This window comes from Dama dama, chromosome 18, assembly GCF_033118175.1.
Source record: "Dama dama isolate Ldn47 chromosome 18, ASM3311817v1, whole genome shotgun sequence".
NCBI classification, from domain to species: domain Eukaryota; kingdom Metazoa; phylum Chordata; class Mammalia; order Artiodactyla; family Cervidae; genus Dama; species Dama dama.
In genome coordinates this window covers 21,120,826-21,138,988 of record NC_083698.1, presented here as the reverse complement: position 1 = coordinate 21,138,988, position 18,163 = coordinate 21,120,826, and the positions used below count along the sequence as shown (strand labels likewise).

At 37.6% G+C, this 18,163-nt stretch overlaps 1 protein-coding gene across 1 annotated transcript in view; it reads left to right on the top strand.

The window, feature by feature from the left end:
- DGKB (diacylglycerol kinase beta) overlaps positions 1 to 14,407 on the top strand; it is an 820,417-nt gene extending 806,010 nt beyond the window's left edge. The window contains exon 26 of the mRNA XM_061165003.1: positions 13,062 to 14,407. Coding sequence (XP_061020986.1) covers positions 13,062 to 13,169 — 108 coding nt within the window. The 3' untranslated portion in view covers positions 13,170 to 14,407. The remainder of the gene's footprint in view (positions 1 to 13,061) is intronic.
- The last annotated feature ends 3,756 nt before the right edge of the window (positions 14,408 to 18,163 follow it).

Below are 18,163 nucleotides of genomic sequence, written 5' to 3'. Positions count from 1 at the left end.
CCAAATTTATACCTTAAAAGAGATTTCAAACCCAGGTATGAATATTTCCTCTGCTATGTGGACAAATAGCCCATCACTTTCAGGAGAAAGTTTCTCTTTTCTTATTGCCATACCTATTTAAAATTCCTGTGAATTTAATCAGGAAGTAAACTTCTCAAACCCATTTTTTCAGAGATTTTATTGTAAATCTCCACAGTGATTTCTTTGAGCTTGATGTTAGATCAAAGACTTTGACATTAAACTTGGAAATTACTATCATTCCAGAAAATAATGGCTGGAATCATAAAGAAGCTGGCACGGGGATTTTAGAAAATTGTTATGTTTCATTGCTTTGCTTTTTGGCAGTTATGGACCTGAAAAATTTAGCATGCTCTTTATTCCCACTGTCATATGGCTCAGCTACACGCATGAATTCAAAATGGTTTCCATTATTGGAAAGAGACACTCTTATTCCAGAATCAAGCTAGGTAACTTTTAATGTTCCAGATAATTGCTAAATTAAGCTCTCTGTGCAGATATTTTATGGCATTTATTTTGCTCTGAAAACCCCTTTCATTTTTAAGGTAGCTGAATAAATCCAGTGATAATAAATTCTTAAAGAGATGACTCAGGAAAAGAAAATTTTGGCTAAATGCAGGGGGAATATTTAAAAAGGAAAATCCTACCTTCTAAGATACTTTCTAAGAAGCACAATATTATTAAGCCCACCCTGGTGCAAAGCAATAAAGAGATTAAACATTGAAGCCAAATTTGATCAGTTGATCTGTTACTAAAATTGGGAAAGCTAGTATACATTCTAATTCAGAATTTTCACAGAATAAATTCTGAATGGTGGCACTCAGTATAGCAAAGAGATGCTATATGAGACTATTTCCACTTTTATTCATCTTTTAGCTTGTTGTTCTTTAGTCGCTAAGTGGTGTCTGACTGTGACCCCATGGACTATAGCCCGCCAGGTTTCTCTGTCCATAAAGTTTCCCAGGTAAGAATACTGGAGTGAGTTACAATTTCTTTCTCCAGGGGATCTTCCTGACCCAGGGATTGAGCCTGTGTCTCTTGCATTGGCAGCTGGATTCTTTGAGCCACCTGTCAAGCAGTCTTTTAGATATTGACCCATTAAGTCATAATTGTAAATTAATGTCCATCATTTGATTGTAATTGCATCAAGGGTCAGCAAGTTTAATCTTTGGGCAAGATCTACACAGTCACCTGTTTTTGCATAGTCAGAGGGTTAAGAATATTTTTTTATATTTTTAAATGGTTGAAAAATCCAAAAGAATAATAATAGTTCATAATGTTAAAAGTATATGAAATGCAGATTTTATTTTTCATACATAAAGTTTGACTAGAACATAGTCACATCCATTTGTTTACATTTAGTCTGTGGCTACTTTTGTGCACAGTAGCAGAGTTGAGTTGTTACAGAGACTTCATAGACCACAAAGCCTAAAGTGTTTACCATCTAGCCTTTTACAGAAAATATTTGCCAACCCCTAAATTGCATAAGCATCCTACAGTTATATAACTCTCAAATATGATTTCTAGATTTAGAATTAGTATTAACAATTTAATAGTTTACATAACTTACATGCAAATCATTGTGAAAATGGAGGCATGCCTAGCCTAGATACATGTAATTTGAATGTCTCACCTTCATTAATAGAAAACGAGTAGGCCACATTGAAGACAGATTTTAAATGTTTGCATGATCATACGTCTTTCTAGTTTTTTCTCCTAACTCCCTGGTTACTTGTCCTCATGTTCTTTCATAGTATATCATTTCCTGCTTCACTGTTATATGTCCATTTCCCCCATTATGCAATATAATGTCTGATATTCACATTTGATACACACATCTGTCCTTTAGTCATCTCTTTCCAATGGATAATGTTATTTACAGCATCATTTCAACCAAATCTGTCTCGAGAACCATTCTCCCTTCTGAACACCAGGCCTACATATCCCAAACCCTGAGCATCTCCTCCAGAATATCACACTCTATAGGAGTTCACCAACTTACTGGCTCTCACTCATGCCAAAAAATACATCTCTTCCTATAAAGAAGCATCACCAGACACATAACAAGCAAAGCTAAAAGCATGAAAGTCATACTAGAATCTTTCTCTCTTTGATTACTCCCTGCATCCATCATACCCTGCAACGTGCTTCCTTGGTATCTCTCAGATCTGCCCTTTGTTCTGTTCCCATTGCCAATGCTGCAACTAAAATCCATTTTACTCCTTTTCTAGATTATTTTATTCACCTCCCATCTGATCTTCCTGTTTCTGCTATGACATGCAGCCCCTAAGCTATGCTTCAGAGTGTCACTGCTCAGACTCAGTTTAATTATGTCCTGTCCTTCACCCGTGACCTGAAGGACATTATTTCGTGCTTCCATTGCACCCTGAGGATATCTCCCTAGCCCACTGTGTGCACATCCTACTGCTACTTATGTTTCCAATGTTGACGCTGTGATATTAGCTTTCAGCAACATGTTTGGGGGATGAGTGTAAGAAGGTGCTGGTCATTCATTTATTCAGTCAGTCAACAGATTCCTATTGGTCTTACCCCCTTAGAAACAGAAGCAAGTGACAGACAGACCAAGGCTTCTCAAAGGTGAATGTATGTGCGAATTACATGGGAATCTTACTATAAAGTGGAATCTGATTCAGGCTTGGGGTGGGACTCAGTTCAGTTCAGTTCAGTCGCTCAGTCGTGTCTCACTCTTTGCGACCCGATGAATCGCAGCACGCCAGTCCTACCTGTCCATCACCAACTCCCGGAGTTTACTCAGACTCATGCCCATCGAGTCGGTGATGCCATCCAGCCATCCCATCCTCTGTCGTCCCCTTCTCCTCCTGCCCCCAATCCCTCCCAGCATCAGGGTCTTTTCTAACAAGTCAACTCTTCGCATGAGGTGGCCGAAGTATTGGAGTTTCAGCTTCAGCATCAGTCTGTCCAGTGAACACCCAGGACTGATCTCCTTTAGGATGGACTGGTTGGATCTCCTTGCAGTCCAAGGGACTCTCAAGAGTCTTCTCCAACACCACAGTTCAAAAGCACTCAGCTTTCTTCACAGTCCAACTCTCACATCCATACATGACCACTGGAAAGACCATAGCCTTGACCAGACGGACCTCTGTTGGCAAAGTAATGTCTCTGCTTTTTAATATGCTGTCTAGGTTGGTCATAACTTTCCTTCCAAGGAGTAAGCGTCTTTTAATTTCATGGCTGCAGTCACCATCCGCAGTGATTTTGGAGCCCCCAAAAATAAAGTCTGACACTGTTTCCACTGTCTCCCCATCTATTTGCCATGAAGTGATGGGACTAGATGCCGTGATCTTAGTTTTCTGAATGTTGAGCTTCAAGCCAACTTTTTTACTCTCCTCTTTCACTTTCATCAAGAGGCTTTTTAATTCCTCTTCACTCTCTGCCATAAGGGTGGTGTCATCTGCATATCTAAGGTTATTGATATTTCTCCTGGCAATCTTGATTCAGCTTGTGCTTCTTCCAGCCCAGCGTTTCTCATGATGTACTCTGCATATAAGTTAAATAAGCAGGATGACAATATACAGCCTTCACGTACTCCTTTTCCCATTTGGAACCAGTCTGTTGTTCCATGTCCAGTTCTAACTGTTGCTTCCTGACCTGCATACAGGTTTCTCAAGAAGCAGGTCAGGTGGTCTGATATTTCCATCTCTTTCAGAATTTTCCACAGTTAATTGTGATCCACACAGTCGAAGGCTTTGGCGTAGTCAATAAAGCAGAAATAGATGTTTTTCTGGAACTTTCTTGCTTTTTCGATGATCCAGCGATGTTGGCAATTTGATCTCTGGTTCCTCTGCCTTTTCTCAAACCAGCTTGAACATCTGGAAGCTCACGGTTCATGTATTGCTGAAGCCTGGCTTCAAGAATTTTGAGCATTACTTTACTAGCGTGTGAGATGAGTGCAATTGTGCGGTAGTTTGAGCATTATTTGGGATTGCCTTTCTTTGGGATTGGAATGAAAACTGACCTTTTCCAGTCCTGTGGACACTGCTGAGTTTTCCAAATTTGCTGACATATGGAGTGCAGCACTTTCACAGCATCATCTTTCAGGATTTGAAATAGCTCAACTAGAATTCCATTACCTCTACTAGCTTTGTTCATAGTGATTCTTTCTAAGGACTGCATTTCTCACGATGCTGTCAGTATTCCTGGTTTGTGGACCACATTTGGAGAACCAAAACACTAGAGAGAAAACAGTTTCTTGCCGAAGGATTTTTATTGTTAAACACATGTACCAAAATTATATGTATGCATTGAAAAGAACAAAATGTATGGAATTTCAAGAAAAATTACTAGCTTCTGTCCCATCATTTGGGTCACCAAATCCATTCTTTGATTCTTTGACTGTCTTCCGATTTTTATTGAATGTCAGTAAACAATCTGAGGCTTCCCCAGTGGCTCTGACAGTAAATCTGCCTACAGTGCAGGAGACCAGGGTTCGATCCCTGTGTCGGGAAGATGCCCTAGAGAAGGGCATGGCAACCCACTCCAGGATTCTTGCCTGGAAAATTAAATGAACAGAGGAGCCTGGCAGGCTGGGGTAACAAAGAGTTAGACACGACTGAGTGATTAACACTTTTTTCACTCAAACAATCTGCTTTGCTATAGTTTTGCGACTGGGGCGGGGGGGGGTTGTTTGTTTACTTAATAGTTTTAGGTATAGTCTACTTATTTTATGCTTTACAAAAGTGCTTTGTAACATTACTCCATTTAAATCTTACTAATAGTTAATATCTGCTGGGTGATTTTTATGTGCCAGGTAACACTCTAAGCATTTTGCATGCATTGATTCATTTAGTCCTTACAAGCAACCAATGAAATAGGCACTATCTTAAAGTCTCTATGGTATAGATAAGGAAAACAAATTAGTCATTTGCCCAGAGTCTCCAGATAGGAAGTGGGGATCCTGTCAGTCTGATTTTTTAACCAGTATTCTATTCTGCTCCTGAAAAAAGAATATTTAAATCCATATAAAACGTAGAATGATTGAGATTATGAAAATGTCATCAACTATAGAACCAAGCACTGACGCACAATTGCATTTTCTTTCCTACAGAGCTTCTATCATCTCTGTTCCTTTCTTTGTAAAGCCATCACTATAATAATTTTCGTTTCTTAAACACTGTGCCATATCAATTAATCGATTATCCCCACTCCCTTCCTTATATGGCAGAAGCCCTTCCCTGCAGGTTTCTTCCTGGGTTTCTTGCAGATCAGGGTCTCAGTTGGATCCTCTTTTTGTTGCCATTGTTGTTTTTAATAAACTTGTATTTTAGAGCACTTTGAGGTTCACAGTAAAACTAAGGGGAAGGTACCTAGATTTCCTATATAGCTCTCACCCCACACACACGCATGGCCTCCACCGACAGAATTAGCCCCACAAATGGTGCTTTTGATAGAGTCGGTAAACCTCCATAGACACGTTGTGTTCACTCCGAGTCCGTAGTTTGCGCTGAGTCCACTCGATGCTGTTCACTCCATGGGCTTGGGCAAGTGTATAAGGTCTTTATAATAATAATATACCTATTATTATAACATCATAAGGAATGTCACTGTCATGAAAATTCTCTGTGCTTCATTTATTCATCCCTCTCTCCCATAACCCCTGGCCCACTGATCTTTTCACTGTCTCCATAGTTTTGCCTTCTCCATAGTGTCATATAATTTTACTGGATATAGCCTTCTCAGATTGATTTCATCCACTTAATAATGTGCATTTAAGTTTCCTCCATGTGCATTCATGGCTAGATAGCTCATTGCTTTTTAGGACTGAATAATATTCCTTTGGGCTTCCCAGGTGGTGCTAGTGATAAAGAACCTGCCTGCCAGTGCAGGAGTCGTAAGAGACATGGATTCGATCCCTGGGTCATGAAAATCCGCTGGAGGAGGGCATGACAACCCACTCCAGTATTCTTGCCTGGAGAATCCCATGGACAGAGGACCCTGGTGGGCTACAGTTCATAGGGTCGCACAAAGTCGAACACAACTGAAGCAGCTTAGCACGCACACACACAGTGTTCCTTTGTCTTGATTGATGTACCACAATTTATTTATCCATTCACCTACTGCAGGAACTCTTGGTTGTTTCCAAGTTTTGGCAATTATAAAAAAAAGCTGTTGTAAACATTTGTGTACAGGTTTTTATGTAGATGTAAGTTTCCAACTTTTTTGTATAAATTCCATGAGTGCAAACACTGGATCATATGATGAGTATATTTAGTTTTATAGGAAACCTCCTAACTATCTTCCAAAGTACCATTTTGCCCTCCCAGCACCTATGTATGGGAGTTCTTGTTGCTCCACACCCTCACCAATGCTTGGTGTTGTCCATTTGAGCCTCCGTTTTTTTAATCTCTTTCTTAGCTCATACATCTGTTTCACTGGAGAACACCCTCAAATATGTTTTAAAAGGCATATAAAAGGCAAGCTCTCTAGATCTTTCTATGATTGAAAGTACATTCATTGTACTTTAATTTATCGATACATTTATCGATAATTTAATCGATACATCAACCACAATCTAAGATAGAATTAACTTTTCCTCTGAGGTTTGAAGGTGTTTCTCTGTTTTCTTCTACCATTAATGTTTTTGAGAAGCCTGATGCCATGCTGATTTTCATGTTTCTGTAAGTGACCCGTTTTTCCTCTCAGAGGGCATTTGTTGTTGTTCGGTCACTAAGTCGTGTTGGACTCTTTGCGACCCCATGGACTGCAGCATGTCAGGCTTCCCTCTCCTTCACTATCTCCCAGAGTTTGCTCAGACTCATGTCCATTGAGTTGGTGATGCTATCCAACCATCTCATCCTCTATCACCCTCTTCTCCTTCTGCCTTCAATCGTTCCTAGCATCAGAGTCTTTTCCAGTGAATCAGCCCTTCACATCAAGTGGCCACAGTATTGGAGCTTCAGCTTCAGAGGGCATTTAGAATCTTCTTTATGTCATTGTGCTGTGAAATTTCAAAATAATGTGTGATTTGAGCTGGGCCAGACAGGGATCAAAGTTTGCTGGAAGATTCTCAAGAGCACTGCTTGGCACAGAGATACAGAAGTGAGGATCAACAAGGAGTGCTGGGAAGATTTGAGAATCCACTTTCAAACCCAGCCCTTGCATTGGCCGACATGAGTGGGGCATTTCAGGTTATGGAACCTAAGCTTTTGTCCTGTAATATAAAACAAGGATGTTGACACCTACCTCCTTAGGGCTGTTGGGAGGGTATATTTAGATAATATATAAGTAAAGTTATGAAAAAAATATTCTTTTGGTATTAGGCATGAGAATTCCTTGAAGATAGAATAGATCCCTCCTCATTCTACTCTTATTAGGATGCTTTGATAAGCACTTGGTGTGGTGGATGGGGCATACAGAGACTGGGTGTTAAGCATGGTGTTCCTGTAACCTGAGAAAGAAAAATAATACTCTTCACAACAAAGAGTGGGTAGGAATATTCAAAGCTGAAAAACAAGGAGCTAGGAAAGAAAATACCAATAAGCTGGGCCAAATAATGCCTGGAGGATGAATCCAGGAAGACTTTCCTCTCTTTCTCAGTTTTAGTTGAGCTAACATCAGCTAAATTTGGGAAACTCAGCAGTGGCCACAGGACTGGAAGAGGTCAGTTTTCATTCCAATCCCAAAGAAGGGAAATGCCAAAGAATGTTCAAACTGCCACACAATGGCACTCATTTCACATGCTCAATTTCACATTTCACGTGATAATGCTCAAAATCCTTCAAGCTAGACTTCAGCAGTATGTGAACTGAGAAATTCCAGATATACAAGCTGGATTTAGAAAAGGCAAAGGAACCAGAGATCGAATTGCCAACATCCATTCAATCATGGAAAAAGCAAGGGAATTCCAGAAACATATCTACTTCTGCTTCATTGAATACACTAAAGCCTTTGACTGTGTGGACCACAACAAACTGTTGTAATTTCTTGAAGGGAAGGGAATACCAGACTACCTTACCTGCCTCCTGAGAAATCTGTATGCAGGTCAAGAAGCAACCATTAAAAGGAGACATGGAACAATGGACTGGTTCCAAATTGGGAAAGGAGTAGTGAAAGCTGTATATTGTCACCCTGCTTATTTAACTTCCATGCAGAAACTGTGTGAAATGCTGGGCTGTATGAAGCATAAGCTAGTATCAGGGTGGCCAGGAGAAATATCACTAACCTCAGATATGCAGATAACACCAGCCTAACGGCATAAAGCGAAGAGGAACTAAAGAGCCTCTTGATGAAGATGAAAGAGGAGAGTGAAAATGCTGGCTTAAAACTCAACATTCAAAAAAACGAAGATCATGGCATCCAGTCCCATCACATCATGGCAAACAGATGGGGAAACAATGGAAATAGTGACAGACTTTATATTCTTGGTCTCCAACATCACTGCAGATGGTGACTGCAACCATGAAATTAAAAGACACTAGCTCCTTGGAAGAAACTCTATGACTACCCTAGACAGGGTATTAAAAAGTCTAGACATCACATTGCTGACAAAGGTCTGTATAGTCAAAGCTATGGTTTTCCCAGTGGTCATGTGTGGATGTGAGAGTTGAACCAAAAAGAAGCCGAGCACTGAAAAATGGATGCTTTTGAACTGTGGTGTTGGAGAAGACTCTTGAGAATCCCTTGGACTGCAAAAAGATCAAACCAGTCAATCCTAAAGGAGATCAACCCTGAATATTCATTGGAAAGACAGATGTGGAAGCTGAAGCTCCAGTATTTTGGTCACCTGATGGGAAGAGCCAACTCATTGGAAAAGACCCTGATGCTGGGAAAGATTGAGGGCAAAAGGAGAAGGGGGCAACAGAGGATGAGATGGTTGGATGGCATCACTGACTCAATGGACATGGAAGATAGTGAACTATAGGGATGTGTGCTACAATCCAAGGGGTCACAAAGAGTCAGACATGACTAAGCAAATGAACAGCAACAAAACAATGTCTTTGGAGAGAACACAAATAGCTAGTGAACTAGACACTGCACCATAGGTTTTCAATTCTATGTACTTTGATAATAATACTTTTATGATAGTAGACTTTTGTAAAGAGCAACTCAAAGAGAAGGATGAGACAGGTAGCATCTGAATATCATGAGTAAAGCACTTAGCATAATAGTTTGCACACACTAAGAGTCAAATCTTGTCATTATTATTGTTAATATTACAGTTATAAGGTGGGGCCACCTATCATCCTATATAACCCTGACAGTTCTATACAGACAAGAAAACCATGCCTTGTAATCCTTCATCTGATTTCTATATGTGCATTTTTATTTCATATTGAATACTTATAAAACTGAAACCAGCTATTTTCATGTTTCTATTTTTAGAGGTGCTCAGTCTTAATTTGACATAGGAAGATGGAAGTAGAAAGAGTCATGAGATTTTCGTGCTGTTGCTTCCTAAAGGGATAGCTAAGTAGAAATGAAGAAATTATACAAAACATCATTCTAATTCTGACAATACTTATCTTAGCAATTCTCTTCTGCCTTCACCTAGAGAAGGAAATGGATACCCACTCTAGTATTCTTGCCTAGAGAACTCCATGGACAGAAACACCTGGTAGGCTACAGTCCATGGGGTCACAAATAGACATGACTGAGCGACTAACATTTCACACTCCTACCTTTATAGAGCCGTTCCAGCTCCTAGGAGCCCCATCACCATTGCTTAGGATTGCCTACAGTTCTCTCTCAGTTATAAGCTCAGATTCCCTCCAAACAAAACAGTCAAGGTGCAAACTTCCCTTGTCCATAGTTGGTGCTCAATAAATATTAATGTATTCAGAAACAACTAAGAAGTAACTACCCAACTCTTAAAACAACGGAAGCACTCAAAGAGATCCTAACGTTTGGTTTGTTTTCAGACCGTGGAGATTTAATCTATTCTAATGTCTTTGAGGGATATGTTCCTCCTTTCTCACTATTGTTTTCCTCATGGATAACAGGTTCTGAAAAATAGTAATAAAAATATAAGGGTGTGGAGTTGGAACAGGTATCTGAGTCCTTACTACATGCCTGTTGAGACACCCTTAACCAGGGTCCCCCAGCACGAACCACCTGAACATAAGTAGCACTTTAGTCCCGACAGCTTTCTAAAGCCTACACCTGGGCTTTCTGTGACTACAAAACCAGCAGTTCCCCTGGTACTGGACTGGTATTATTCTCATCCTCAATGAGTAGAGTTTGCTTCTGCTCAGATGTTCAAAGATCTATGATTATTTGATGAGGCAATGTATGCAAAGAGCCTGGATACATAATAGACATCTCATGAGTGCAACTTTCTTCCATGGTATCTCCGGAGGAAAACAGCCATTGTTTCTCATTTTTATAAAGAATGGACAAAAAGACATAGATTTCAGTTTTTACAGAAATAATGGGAAAGAGTCGTGTGTGACCACAGAAGTGCTTAAACAACTAAGAGAACAGAGGATAGATGATTTTAAAAGCCCAGGCTGGATGCATGAGACAAGTGCTCGGGCCTGGTGCACTGGGAAGACCCAGAGGAATCGGGTGGAGAGGGAGGTGGGAGGGGGGATCGGGATGGGGAATACGTGTTAATCCATGGCTGATTCATGTCAATGTATGACAAAAACCACTACAATATTGTAAAGTAATTAGCCTCCAACTAATAAAAATAAATGAAAAAAATAAAATAAATGAGACTGGCCACTATCCAGCTTAGAAACTAGAACTAGAACTTCAAAGTAGTCAGTAGCATGGATTAAGGGTCCTACTGCGTCAAGAGCACTTAGTGAGATAATGTGCTGTTTTTCAAAGGAATAGTAACATGTGATTTCTTATAAGAGATTGTTAATAGAAAGATAACCATGATGAAACAAAATCTAAATAACCTAAAAATATTAATACAGAAGGTAAACAAAATCTCATGCATAATAAGTTGTGATATTTTGGTTCTACTTTGTCGTAAATTGATGCTAATCTTTTTTAAGTGACTAGAATGATATACTTCTTTTCCTGCAACAACAGTGGTTTGGTAATAATGACATTGTTTTCCAAAAGACTCTAATAGTAGTGTACCCTCTAAAGGATTTAGTCCAATAACCGTGAATCAGAAATCTTCACTTTCTTACCATGGCTTCTTATATTCTGTTTGAATCTAAGATCATTATATAAGTAGCATGTGTTAACTGCATCCTCACATACTCATTTTTAAAGGACATTTTGTATGAAAAGATTCATTTTTATATTCAGCATTAAAAAATAGTACCTTTCTGCTTAGCCTCATACTTCAGCATCTATAACACTATTGAACATACTTCTTAAATTTCTGTTTCTTACTTGACTAGAATTTATTGGGGTAGAGATTGTGCTTTGTCTATTTGTTAAAGGCTCCTGGTACAGTGTCTGAAACATAGTAGGAGCTCAATACATTTTATGAAATGAATGAATGATGGTATATTAGATACTCTAGAGGAGTATGGAAATCAATGGCAAGAGGTACAGTGTAATCTAAATGTGAATTATTAGGACAGAAAGTCTGGCTGAGATCTTTTTCAGTCTACATAGATAGGTGCATTCTGACATCTTAGGTATCTGGCTATTGATTCCTCAGTTAATAAGATAACAAAAGTAAAATCAAATGAAATCAGATATCCAGAGAGTTTGAGGCTGGTTTAGCCTGGTGGCCTTTTACAGGTGCAATTTATTTTTACAGTACAAAGAACACTGAATCTTCCCAGAATAACCTGATTCCAACAGAGTTAAATAAAGTTGCTCATTTATCCTGATTTTTGACATACTTCTGTCTTTCTAGACTGTCTAGAAAGTTCTCTATTTCCCAAAAGCCTCAGTGTCAATTTTAATGATCCAGTCCATGTGACATCCCCCCCCTTTTTTTTTTTTTTTGTTTCATTGCTATTAGTGAATGACAAGTGAAGGATATTCATTTTAACTTGAAAATGTCAGCTATGCACTTTAAGAGATATATTTTTGCAGCTTGTAATGAGGTGGTGTTTCTTTTTGAAAGAAATACTCATCTCTGATGCGAGTGCTGTGCAGGTGACAACTGATATTTAATAAGCGATGGTTCTTATATTAGTCGCAGTTCTCTAAAGAAAATGTCTCAGATTGCTTTTGAAAAACTCTTAGCGTCACTAGCCCAAAGGCATGATGTGACCTTTTTATTACATAATGAGAATCATTTATTATCTTACAATGTATCTTAAAGTCACAGACAAAATGCCACTTTGATAATTGCTTTCAATTAGCTTTGAGCATAGCATATATTCATAAAATGTCTTCTCTAATTTAGACTTGAATTAGAGAAAATTACAGACATAATCTCCTTTAAGGTTGTCTCATTTAAGGTGATTCGTAGTTTTATTTCAAAGAAATCAAAAAGAAGAGCTTTAGAACAGTCTCTCAGAATGTTTTAAGCAGGCTTTTCAATATTTGATTCTATTCTATTACCAATTAATTAACAAATTAGAAAGCTAGTTCATCATTTCTGACCTTTTATGCACGTTAGCTTTTGACTTTCATTCTTAATGATTGTTTTGAAATTAAGGCTTGCAGTTCGTGTTGAAAGAGAGAAACAATCTGATTAACAGGGTAAATAAGGCTTGCCTTGGTAGCAAGTACATCTTGATGTGGGGCTATAATTGAGATTCTGAGTACTATAATGGTGCATCCTTTCCTGTCTTAAATAAATAATACATAACTAGTGGTCAATAAATTATACTAGATAATCATGTGGCATGAATGAGGAATTTGGGGGTTTAATACAAGCAAGGTTAGAAGTAGTATGATACTTAAAAATGTAATTTCAATTAAGTTTGGTTTCTTGTTAGCACCCTGAGCACTGGTATATAGTTTAAATGCATACCTTATCTTCCTTAAAAATATTTTCAATAATAGAAACTCTGAAACTACATTTTACGCTTGTGCTGTTTCAGTAACATAGGCACTGTGATTAACCTTAACAGAGATTCTCAGAAATTCGTATTGTACCCAGGGATTACTCCCTCCTCTTTCTCTCTTTTTTTCCCTAGATAAAAATTATACACAAGAACCAAGCCCCAATGCTGATGGGCCCTCCTCCCAAAACCGGGTTGTTCTGCTCCCTCGTCAAAAGAACCAGAAACCGAAGCAAGGAATAATCCTGTATCATTCCATTGTTGGCACTGTAATGAGCATGATTGGGCCATGGAACACTTATGCTGGAAATCTTTGAACAACTTCAAGTCTCCTGCTCATGTAAAATCATGGAATTGGTTTGACAGTTTTTGTGACTGAGTTAATGTAAAATTCAGCTAATAGGAAATTTATTGTCTCAGTTTTTATAGGCATCTTTGCATGAAGAAAGCAGAAGTTTACATGAAGTGATACTGCATATTTTTGTTGCATGCATTCCCATAGATTTTTATGTCTCCTATCCATTCCTTCACAAATTTCCATGTACTAACCTGTAAGAAAAATCTGTACAATAACAACAAAAAAGGAATATCACAGAAAATGTGATTCCAGTTATTAATAAGCACTGCTTAATAATGCTTCAGTGATCATAATTGCAGATTGCTGTACTTTTCCCTTTTAGACTGTAACAGCATATCAATGATCTTTGACCTATGATTTGAGGAGCAACTTTTAATTGAAAGGTTTTATTAAATAGCTGTCTATTTGCTGTATCTAAATAGTTTTTCTTCAACTTCTTGATGCTTCTGAGTGGAATTTATTAATAAAATATCAGGTGTAAAGTTTTCTTGTGCTGAGAAGTAGGAAGTGGTTTTATTTTGTTTAGTTTTGTTTTTAATTCTACACATCAGTGAAATCATGTTACTTGGCAGTAAAGTGTGTTAATATGGCAAGCCTTATTCCCTTCTGCATGTGAATCTAGAAGAAAATTCTTAATCACAACAGTAACCAAATAGATGTTTGAAACTCTGTGCCTAACTGTATTTCCCACCAAAGATTCAGAAAAAGATGCTTGAGAGAAATGGGGTATGCATAATTAATTAAGCATCATGAAGAAAATTTATGGTTCTAATGATTAATTTTGTGATGGCTAAAACTCTGGAAGAGAGGGAATTACCCATTAATTATAATTAAAAATCTCCTTTCACAGACAATAAGCCATGCAACAGAATCAAAGCTCAATAGCTGATTTCTTGCTTTTTTGGTCATTTGTGAGTATAGGTGTCTATAATTTTGAATGAGTCAGCTAAGTATACTTGAGAAAGTAAATGATTGTATCATTTCCTTTCAAGTATAAATTGATCCCTGTAATAATATTGAGCTCTTTGAAGTCAATCATGCATGCAGTTAGCACCCTCCCTTTCAACTACTGCACTCCCATCTCCATGACTTTTCAAATATTTATTTGGAAATAATGCCCTAGATTGTTATTAAAGTTTTTCATGGCATGGCTGAATTCTCTGATTGTTTGAAGAAATTATGGAGTAGTATTTTTAAGTGTTTCATTTAAACCTATGATATAAAATTAAATGCTTGTTCTGAGCAGTTTTGGTATTGTTCATTCATATTGAGCTGCATCTCCTCATTGCATGTTTTATATTTTTAAACATGCCATAAGGAAAACAAGTGCTTGAAATGCATGATTTATTAGTTTCTCTCTCCATTCTGCATTAAAGTACTAATGATTTTCAGTTCTGTTTTTCTATTGATTCATTCATCTTTGAATTACAGATAGCATTTAGTGATTCTTGAACATAATCCTGTACATGAACTTATGGATTTCAAGTTAAATTGCTATGATTTTTGTTCTTTGATTGGAAGACTCAGCTGAATGTTGTTATATCAAATAACTACTCTCAAGCAATGTGCTATCCTGGAAGATTATGTCTAAAGCATTTTCTTTTAGTGTTTCAGGAACATGGGATGGTAAATATAAATCAACAAAAGTTTAATTGCTTTAAAAATAAAAGCTTTTGAATAAATTAAGACATTATTTAGCATTCTCAGGAAAATTATCATTATAGTTGCAAATGTAGAGCAGCAATCACTTGCCCTAGTGTAATAAAAGTTATTTGGCAGAACTGTCATCTAGACCAAAAGAAATCTCAAAGCAGTAACAAATGCATTACTGACATAATGTTACATAACACACACATTAATTGTTGTGTATCTATGGTTACAGGTAATAAATATTTTCACACAGACTGACAAAATTTTCTGTAATGGGCCGGCAGGTTTTGTGTCAGAAACATACTCTGAAGGCACAAATTATTTTGTGTTCAGGACAGCATACAATTATTTCCTGGCTACCTTTCCTAGTTTGAAGGCAGCACCAGTTTGTGAATCGGTTTTAACAATCTGTGCGCTGAAGAGCTGTTGAGTAGACAGTGAGATGAGAGAAATCAAGCAACCTGCCTAAGACCTCAATAGTTGAAATGATGGGATGTAGCTTTCCTTCAGTGTAGCTATGTAATTATAATTAGTAATAATTGTAGTTACCTCTTCAGTCAGTGGGATTCATTGGTACCAATAATAAACGTTCAAACAGGAATCAAACTTTCCTCTCCCCAACTCACCTTCTAAAGACTCTGATGAGCTTGCCCTTCAAGAACACTACTCAAGGGGTTTGAAAAGTGATTTTTAAAAACTAGTGTGATAGTTTTGAAATCAGAGAAGATAATCTCACCATTTTATGACAGCTTCAAGTGAAGAATATATATTTTAAGAAACATTCCAAACTGAAAGCTCTATGGTATATAGAAATAGTAAATACAGTTAGCTTTGTAAGGTGGAAACTTTTCTTGTATGTGTGTGGATGTAGTTGTATAAAGTTTTAAGTGGGTGAAGCTCTTGAGTAAATATTATACTGGGATTTCTGGGTTCAGAGGAAAATGGGAAAAGAGATATGTACTTTGCTGAGTATTGCCATACACTGAGTAGATAAACAGAAATTCCAGAATAAAGCTGGATATCTATGCTGCTAACAGGAAAGGAGGTGTGTGTGTAGAATGGAGAATTTTAAAGGACATAAATGTATTCCTCTACTTACGCGTGTATACCATGTATATCTGATGCTGTTAAGTTTATTGTGGAAGGAAAATATATCTTGTAGGAAGTAAAGAAAATAGAATTTTAAAAGAGTTTTTATTTTTAAACAGTTTATATGCTTATAGCCAGAATAAAGCAAAAGACTCAGATATTTAGTGTATTCTACTGCAGGGGGAAATTTAACTCCAGTGAGAATTATTGAATGACATATATATGTTTTTTTTCACATTTTGTTCTTTCTTCCTTATTTAGGAGGATAGGAAACAGTTGTGCTTTTCAAGGAAGAATCTGTTTTGAATCTCAGACTGTATTCTACTTGAATAAGACAAAACTTTCAAACAGCCCCATTCCTTTTTGGGTCAGAAGTTTGTTTCTCATTGGTTAGAAAAAGGAAAATGTTCCTCTCTTGGGCACATATTAGCCCAAAGAGCTATCCAAATATAGTACATGTATTCTAAATGAAAATAGTAAGCCCTTGTAATATATGTTGAGGATGTAAAATTTAAATAAATAAATAAGCAAGCAAAAATTTGCAAAGGAGCTTTTATTTGGGGAAATGCAGAAATTATCCCTTAAGTCGCTCAATGAAAGTGCATTCTATTTAAATAAAGTTTGAATAAACTCACATTTAAAGGATGGTCTATATCCTTATTGTGTTTAAAAACATGGAATTCATTTCATGATACTATCTTATTTTCTCAGAAAGTGTTATTATATATAGTATCCTGCTTTTTGAAATAAAAATGTTAACACTCAGTTGTGTCATTCTTTGCCACCATTTTGCCCAACTTTTGTCCATAAATTAGTTCTTCAAGCAGCTGACAATCTACCCCAGTGGATATCCACTGGGGGTACCAGGCAGGCCACCTGTCTTTTGTCAGAGAGAAAGAGTCTGAGTACTGGGGGACTGAATTTGGTGTCATTAAGAACTGAACCGTTTCTGCTTTGCTTGGACCCAGGATTCTGCTAAGAACAATGTTCCATCAATTTTAGAAATTCCAGGAAGGCCAGCTAACCCACTGATAGACTCAAGGGAACTGAAAGACTAAACCGGGGGTTCTGTGAGGGCTTACATTGAATTTTCTGGATGAAACTGATTTCTGATTTTATTTTGGGTAACAGACTTCACCAGATATCTCATGGGCACTGAGTAGGTACACAGTATTTTACAAAGGAGCTGCAGAAATTAAAGAATTTTTTAATCATGTAAATCTCTAAGTGCCTTTCCATCTCTTGGAAGAGTTCATTTTTGACTAAGGTAAGGACCAAGTTGGGCTTCCCTGGTGGCTCAGTGGTAAAGAATCCACCTGCACTGCAGGAGACAGCAGGAGACACAGGTTCAGTCCCTGGGTCAGGAAGATCCCCTGGAGGAAGGCATGGCAACCCGTTCCAGTATTCTTTCCTGGAGAATCCCATGGACAGAGGAGCCTGGTGGGCCATGGTTCATGGGGTCACAAAGAGTCAGACATGAAGTCTGACATGACTGAAGCAAATGAGGACACATGCATGAAAGGACCACGTTAAAGCAAAGTGTGATACATATTCAAATGAGAAAAGAGTACTTGGTTGAAGGAATTCAAAAAATCCTCTAGAGAAAATAAATCTGCAAATGGCTTTTCAGGCTAACTTGTCTTTTACATGAAGAGACAATGAGAAAGAAGGAGCCCTTGAGTCAGAGAAGATGATGAGGACATGGGGTTAGAAACCAGGTCCTGGGGCTTCATTGCCTCAATTCATCAAAAGCTTAGGGAGTTCATAAATTAGACATTTGAATAGTGGGTCTTTAAAAAAATTATTAGAAGCAAGAGAAGGGAAAAAAGGAGCATGGAGAAATGAAAGAAGAGAAGTAATTCGGGAGGGAGAGAGAATAAAGGCAAAACCCCAAATTAGGAATAAGTGACTATCCATTAATTTTGCATCCTGGAATCAAGGAAAATCAAGGAAAAATTAAAATACAATTACCAAATCTGACTTGAAAGCCTCCAGGCAATATCTGGCCAGCCTACATTTTCAGAGAGTTTTAATTAAAAGTATCTTAATAATATAATTTTTTAAACTCTCTAAAATTTACAGAAAGCTAAAGTAATAGAGAATACTCATTGTAGAATGTGTTAATGATAACAGTTTTGTA